The sequence below is a fragment of the Teleopsis dalmanni genome, chromosome 1 (genome assembly GCF_002237135.1).
Source record: "Teleopsis dalmanni isolate 2A chromosome 1, ASM223713v2, whole genome shotgun sequence".
NCBI classification, from domain to species: domain Eukaryota; kingdom Metazoa; phylum Arthropoda; class Insecta; order Diptera; family Diopsidae; genus Teleopsis; species Teleopsis dalmanni.
The window spans coordinates 108717797-108725938 of NC_051846.1; the positions used below are offsets into that span (position 1 = coordinate 108717797).

Consider the following 8142-nt stretch of genomic DNA (forward strand, 5'->3'; position numbering starts at 1 on the left):
AGGTTACCACATCGTTCCAATAATAATTGACATTATTAAACTGTGCTACTGTTTTCCACCAAGTCATCTATGACATCAAATTTCTCATGGTTATTCTACATTTCAAAATCCCCATCAATAAAAAACGGAAGTGAAGAATAATAATTAAACACATTTTATTTTTATGAATAATCAGTTAAAAAGTAAAGATCCTTTACCTTTGCTTCCGTGCTTCACTTTTCATATTTGTTTCTTATTAAAAACCATTTTTTAAGTCAATACGGTAATACATAAATTTTTTCCAAATCATTAATCATTTGCCTTACTTGGATCACACTGAAACCAAAAATTTTACGAGCACAAATGGGGACTTTTTTTCCAATTTTTGTAGGAAACTCTTTTAATTATTAATCTTTCATTGCAAATTTAAACAAAAATCCCCTTTTACTATTGAGATGTCTTTTGTCTTATCTCTTCGAGTAGCAATATATTTCATATAAAAGCTGCAGTTGTTTCGAATCTGTTATCAGTCTACAACACAGTTTATTAGCGCATAAACAAATTATTAATAAATTAAAAATTAAACATGAATTTCTATAAAATATTCTTATTCGTCGCTCTCGTCGTATTCGCTTTCAGTATGGGAGCTGAAGCGGGTTGGCTTAAAAAAATTGGCAAGAAAATTGTAAGTATTTTGGTTATTTGTATATATATTAAGTAAAACTTCTCATATTACTTAAATGAAAATTAACAAAATTTTTATTAATTACAGGAAAGAGTTGGTCAACATACCAGAGATGCCACAATTCAAACGATTGGAGTTGCTCAACAGGCAGCAAATGTGGCAGCGACTTTGAAAGGATAAAGGACACAAAATAATTTAAGATTTTATTTTAAGAAAATTATTTTAAGTTTAAGTTATAATTTATTTATTTTGACAACTAAAATTATTTAATTAAAACAATAAAACTAATTTTTATAAATCTAAAAACAGTTTCTAAAGTTTAAATTAAAACAACATTAAGGATATATTCATTTATATGGAAAACTTTTTTAGCACGAAAACGTATACGATAGTGACAGTAGTAACATTATATGCCATAAATGTTCAAAACTTATCGTTCCACAAGTCCCATATTCGCCTAATTTAATAACGTGTGAATTCTGACAATTCCCTACGCTCAAGACTGTGCCTGGTACACCTTTTCGGCATGGTTGAAGAGATAACAAATGAATCTTAAAAGTTAAAATTGTCACATTTATTTATTTAGTCACCTTTCCTAAAATTCAGATTTTTAATAGTATTTTTTATTTTTTTAATAGTTTTTTTTTTTTTAATAGTATTTTTACGAATCGAATAGAAATTAATAACAAGCTATTTTATATATTAGCTGCATTACCTTAAAGAAGTATAATATTGTTAAATGTTTCAAAATCTCTTTTTATTATGTTATGTTTAATTTTATGATTAGATAAAAATATATATATATATGTATATATATATAAATAAAATATTTTTAAAAGCATTTTAAGTAAACTATACAAATACGGAGTTTATGAAGGCTATGTTTTTGATTCTAGAAAGGTTTTTTGATCTCAGAAATTTAAGATGTAACATAAGCAATTTTCTTACTATAATTTTTCTCACGATATTTTTTCTTAGGGAATTTTCCAAGTTTAGGAGAAACTGAATCATATTGGAGCATAAGTCATATAACTATCATTGTGACCTTCAATGATTTACCAGTGAATTAGCTGCAAACAACAGTCTGCTTGAAAATTGCAGGTTCAATTAAATTTTGACATACTATTAACGAAGCATATAGTATTATTATTATTATAGCAATTATTATTTTATTGTGATATTTTTACTACGACGCTTTAGAGAATTTCTTCAAGTCTAATTTCCTCTATAAATTGTTGTATGCAACCTACACTGTAGAGTTTAATTTCTTAATCCGATATGAGAAGCTCACCATTGTACTAATTTAACTTTCTTTAAGATTTGTGCCTGGCACACTCCCAGTATCTGTTTTAAAAGCTCTTTTTTTATCTATAAAATCTATGAACTCTTTCAAAGTAGGCTTCCAGTTTTGTAAGGTGATAGTTTAACCAACAGTGCTTTTCGGAATTCCTGTAATGATTCTTAATGATTTTTATGTAATGATTTTTAGTTGCATACAATCTTTCAATGGCTTTAGGTTCAAAATCTTTACAAGTGATTTGGATTGTATTAACATTTGTAGATCACCTCAGTATAGCGCTCTGCTTTTTCTCTACTTTCCGAATCAGTAAAAAGAAATTACAGAATTACTCCAGGCCTACCAGCAACAAAGCTGCTCCTTTAATAAATAGTTTGTCTGCAATTTTGTTGCCGGAACTTCCAAACTGGAACCCATACAATTAATATTTTTGGGTCTAGTATTCATATTGTGTAGGTATTCATTTCGTTTTGACCAACGGTGTTTAGCTTTTCAAGACACTCCATCATCCGTCTTGATATCATATGATGAACATTGAAAACCTTTATTGCTGTTCGGATATCTATTAAAATTGTTATTTCTGGTTCTGATAGTTACATTCTAGGTTAAATTAACATATACACCTTTCATGTATACACTTTATATCACACTTTATTTATATATAGATATGTGTGTTTATCGCATACATTTCTGCTAACGAATATTTAATACCCGACCTATATACACATGTTTCAGCTCCTTTTTTAGTAAGGAAACCGTACGCATACCAAGCATAGCATATTTATATTGTAGAAAAGTTTCCGATATACAATATAGACTTAAGTCGAAGTCTACTTCATGCATCTTAAGATGTACAAATCCTATTATCTTCACAACTTACAACTCAAATATCAAAATATTTATTATCTCGGGAACTTGCCCTCTTTGTCTTGTAATTTAAGATCCAAATATTTCAATTAAATTGAAAAATAAACTACATTTACTACGATCTTCTTTTGATTCCATCCTAATAGAATAAATATTATAAACTAAGGTAACTAATCTTATATTTTACTATAAGTTATTCTTAACGATTTTTATTTTAACTGCAACTGTCAATAGAATTTTCTGGGTTAAAAATAATATTTAAATATATTATTAACTTTCACTTCTTATTCAACTACTATAATTACCTTATTTTTATTTACTTTATAGTATAAATGCTTATAAAGCCAATGAACTCATCTGCATAATTCTTTTGAATCATTCATTCATCAACAGCTTCGGTGATCTTTTGCTGCAACCTAAAAATCTTCCGCATATTTCATGGGATTTTTTTAAAAATGTAGTAGGGAAGTTTTTACTTTTGCTAAAATTTCGTAGCAAATTTAAACAAAAACCCCCTTTTACTTTTGAAAATTGTGTTATCTCTTGCAGCACGTAAACTATTCATATAAAAGCTGGAGTAAGCTCGAATCTGTTATCAGTTTAATTTACACTCTACAATCGCAATAACATATTAAAATTATAATTCAACAATGAATTTCAATAAAATATTCTTATTTGTTGCTCTCGTCGTATTCGCTTTCAGTATGGGAGCTGAAGCGGGTTGGCTTAAAAAAATTGGCAAAAAAATTGTAAGTTCAAAATATTCACAGACATAAACATTTAAACAATTCACATTTTGTTATATTTTATTATAGTTCCTAAAAACTCCTAAAAAAGCTAAATATCAGTTACTAATCTAAAATTTTTATTAATTACAGGAAAGAGTTGGTCAACATACCAGAGACGCCACAATTCAAGCTATTGGAGTTGCCCAACAGGCAGCAAATGTAGCAGCGACTTTGAAAGGATGAAGGCACTAGTTAAGGAGTTTAGTTATTAAGAGCCAATTCTTGCCATATTTTTAATTTAATAATTTATTTTAAACATTTAAGCTTTTTTTTAATTAGAATAATAAAATATTTAAAAAATTTAAAAAAACTGCCTCTTTATTAATTTTAAAGCATAAAATATATATAAATAGATTATATATAATAAATATATGAATATATTATATTAAAAGGCTATAAAGCTTTTTTGTAAAAGTATGATCAGCTATGGAACTTTGGATTCGGGGATATACTAATATAGCGAGAAGCAATAGCACTAATGAACTAATGAGACTTAGCGCCTTTTCGTTGGAACTTCCAGTTGCAATTCCTTCTTCTGCCAGACAAAGACGAAAGTTGGCACACAATCACTATTTGCGACAGGTCAATATAAATTTGATTATTTCTTTAGGAGCCAGCTTAAGAGCGACATTATTGGATTATGGAACAACATGAAACCAGATTGAGCCTGCTTTGTCAAATCTCTTGTAGCACATATCTACCGGCACTCGAATAGGAGACACCGGAATACTTTTTGCGTTTATATCTAGACTTATCCAGAAGTCCAGAAGTTTCTTTTTTTACTCAATGATATTTTTAACAATGGTATTGGTCAAATAAGAAGAAAAGCTTGAACTATTTTTTGCTTTAACTAATCGATATTTTATCGTTTGTTGTGGTGCAGTAGCTTACCACCACTTTTAATTTTTAAAGACTACAATAGTCAACTTTAGAAAAAAAGTTCATTTTTAATTTAAAACTTAAAGAGATTATAATACTGATTAAATTTAAATAGTGTTTTAATTACCAGATAGCTATAGCAGTTAAGTAACTGCTGTTGATATAGTGACAAAGATAGTAGCATAAAATACCACATCAAGTACAATTATAATTAGTATAAAGTAAATTATATGTTAATATATATATATATATATATATATTAGTAATTATATATATTTTTATATATATAATTTATATATATAATATATATATATACCAATATATATATATGTATTTTTTTTTTGTATATTTTTTATAATATATATATCTTTTCACTATTTTTTTCACATCCTGTTTTTATATATTATTTTTATATATTCTCTTTACATATTTTTTATGAATTTGTTAACGTTTCTCTTATTTATATTATTACTTTTTTATATTTTTTTTTAATCATTTATATTTTTTCAACATCTGTTTTATCGTTCTTATATAATTATTGTTGTACTCTTTTTTTTATTACTTTTTTATTATTGTTTTTATTATTATTTAATGCAATAATTTTTATTTTATTCAAAAATCTTCTTTCTTACATTCGTTTTGTCAATCTTTTATAATTTTTGTTTTACTATTTTTTACACTACCTTTTAAGTATTGATTTTATTATTATTTGTTGTAATAATTTTTATTTTATTATTTATTTGTTTTATCATTATTTCATAATAATTGTTTAACTATTTTTTTATTATTTTTTTATTATTGTTTCTGTTATTTGTTGATATAATTTTTTTTTATTATAAATTTTTTTTACATTTGTTTTTTCATTTTTTTATAATTATTTCTTACTATTTTTTTTATTTTTTTATAATTGTTTTTATTCATAATTCATAATTTTATTCATAATTCATAATTTTATTCATAATTGTTTTTATTATTTGTTGTTATATATTTTTTTTCAAATTTTTTCAATATTTTTTTGTTTTATTATTTTTCTTATTGTTTTTGGACTTTATTTTATTCATTTTATTAAGTTTATTTATGTTATGCATTTTATTTATTTTATTAATTTTATTTTTTTGTTTATTTTATGTATTACATTTATTTTATGTATTTTATAAATTTGATTTATTGTATTTATTCATTTATTGTATTTATTGCATTAACTTTATTTATTTTATCTTTTTATTATTTATCTATTTATTATACATCTATTTATTATTTAATTATTTAATATTTATTATATATATATTTGTTATTTATTTTTTAACTTTTTTTCATTGCTATTTATTGTTATTATTATTTTATTGCTATATTTTAATTTTGCTATTAAATAAAATTTATTATTAATCTATTTATTATTTATTTCTTTAATATTTACTATACATATATTTGTGATAAATTTTTTTAATTTTTTTTCATTGCTATTTATTGTTATTATTATTTTATTACTATGTTTTAATTTTGCTGTTAAATAAAATTCACAATTTTTTATACGTTTTTTATGTTTTTTGCCTATTTTAACTTTTTAATAATTCAATATAATAATGGATCTTTATTTATAAAATGAATATCATAATTTTTAATTTACATTAAATAGCATAGAAAAAGTCATTGAAGAATTACATTTTTTAAACGAAATTTATTCAAATATATTTAAATATTTTTTTTTTAAATGTCTATCATTACTTCAATGTTTTCAAAAAATAAACCTATAGTTTTGACTTTTTTATATTCGTGCTTTTTTTAAATTAACTTGTTTTTCTTTGTTTTTTTATATGATTCCATTTTAACAAGTGCCAATTAATTTAACAATAATACAATAAATTATATTTAATTTGCATTTTTGGCGGAAAAAGGCCTACGAAAATGTTTGTTGTCCGAATGTGAACCTCTTTTTTCTCAGATAATTTTCATATATCAAAATTAATTTATGTGTTGGTCTTATAGTCGTACTTACACAAAGTATCTTACTATTTCACCTATTTTGTAACAAACAGTTATTATTCAAAATGCTATGATTGTGCTCAGATATGTATCTATTATCCCATTATAATGTCTACGTTCACACTTAAAATGTGATGTAAGTGAAGAAACCATAGAAATTAACTAATTAAAATATGTAAATTTATAAACTGTCATAAAAAAAAGTATACTTTAAGTGATAAATGATGTAAAAACACTGCTTTCTTCAATAATTATTAATATTATTATATTGTCTTTCATTTACAATTAACATAACAATTGAATGTTTTCATAAATAATATATAAATGAAGTAAGACTTGGACTATTGATTTTATTTTGAATTCTGGTTTAAAAATAATAATAATAACAAATGGATTTTTTTGTTGTCTATTATTAAACTAATTATGTTATTATATTGAATGAACTTATAATACGGAATCTCGAAAGAAAAAATAATGAATATGGAAAATTAATTAAAGTAATTTTATAAAATGCTATGTGTGACTCTTAGTGAATTTGAATTTAAGTAACTTTTAAGATACATTAACATATTTAAAATAATTAGTAATATTAAAGATGTTACGTTATTTAATAACTAAGGCTACAAATTTTATTTTAAAAGTAGGCTAGCTGTCCAGATAGATGCTATTTTCCACAATTGCTCACAAAGTTGTGGGTCTAGAGCAGGAGTAGTTAGGTACAGGAGCAGGAGTATCCGGGTCTCTAACTTCTTCTTTAATTGTTTATTTAAAAATTGAATGTTACACAATCATATAAATTATAATATGTTAGAAATGTTTTTGAAGTTCTCTCTTTCTCTAGCAGTATGTACCAAGTCTCCAATCATTCTTAACCCAGTCCAGTGTCGGATGTTCCTCAACCAAGACATATGTTTTTTTCCCATGTCGCGTTTGCTTTCGGTTCTATCTTCCATTCCATTCGATTTTGTCTCTACCGATACTATTTAAAGCCATTGTTAGTAAAGTAATAACTTTATTAAGGGCTACCTGAGTTCTTTATAAGGTATTTCCAAAGGTGCCAATGTTGAGCAATAGAATTATGTTGCTCATCTGTTTTGGAACTGTCATACACTTGCCAAATAATTCTATAAATTCCAACCTATATAAATGTTTATCTTTTTATAGTATGTTTAACAACGTTGCTTGTTTTTTCAAAGAGACACAGCGATTTTCCGCTCCAAAAGTACTTAAAATGGAATATTTCCTTGAAAACGATTTTGTTTTTTCTTGACCCGAAGAATCACTTCTTATATACAATACATGTAGATAGGTAAAAAATTTATATTAAATAAATAGTTTATATAAAATTAATAGTAGTGCGTCTTCCAGCACTACTAGATAATCTATCAACATTATATCTTTCGTCAAATATATATAAAAATGACTACATTATATGAATGATGATTTAACATCTGTTAACGTTTAAAAAAATCGTTTCTCACATTCATTTTGTTTATATAAAAAATTGACAACATCTGAATAATTAATAGAGAAATACAAAATATTGAACAGTTGCGCTTTTTTTATCAATCAACTTTTATTTAGTAAGCCGACTTGGCAGGCAACTTTTTATGATCAATTAAAATTTCAGTTATGAACGACTGTGAAAATATTTTTTATTAATT

General features: G+C 24.5%; 2 protein-coding genes across 2 annotated transcripts; both read left to right on the top strand.

The window, feature by feature from the left end:
- The first annotated feature begins 516 nt into the window (after positions 1–516).
- LOC119673062 (sarcotoxin-1C-like) lies at positions 517–912 on the top strand. The gene is made up of 2 exons (XM_038084279.1): positions 517–664; positions 752–912. Exons 1-2 carry the CDS (start codon positions 566–568, stop codon positions 842–844), a joined length of 192 nt encoding a protein of 63 aa, XP_037940207.1. The 5' UTR covers positions 517–565; the 3' UTR covers positions 845–912.
- A 2534-nt stretch (positions 913–3446) lies between these two features.
- On the top strand, positions 3447–3848 carry LOC119673063 (sarcotoxin-1C). Its single transcript, XM_038084280.1, has 2 exons — positions 3447–3577; positions 3707–3848. The coding sequence occupies exons 1-2, from the start codon at positions 3479–3481 to the stop codon at positions 3797–3799; spliced, it is 192 nt and encodes a 63-aa protein (XP_037940208.1). The 5' UTR covers positions 3447–3478; the 3' UTR covers positions 3800–3848.
- The last annotated feature ends 4294 nt before the right edge of the window (positions 3849–8142 follow it).

Excerpts from the sequence above, each read along its gene's own strand:
- LOC119673062 (XM_038084279.1), top strand. The coding sequence starts at position 566 with ATGAATTTCTATAAAATATTCTTATTCGTCGCTCTCGTCGTATTCGCT. Across the intron at positions 665-751 it reads AAAAAATTGGCAAGAAAATT|GAAAGAGTTGGTCAACATAC; the intron begins GTAAGTATTTTG and ends TATTAATTACAG.
- LOC119673063 (XM_038084280.1), top strand. The coding sequence starts at position 3,479 with ATGAATTTCAATAAAATATTCTTATTTGTTGCTCTCGTCGTATTCGCT. Across the intron at positions 3,578-3,706 it reads AAAAAATTGGCAAAAAAATT|GAAAGAGTTGGTCAACATAC; the intron begins GTAAGTTCAAAA and ends TATTAATTACAG.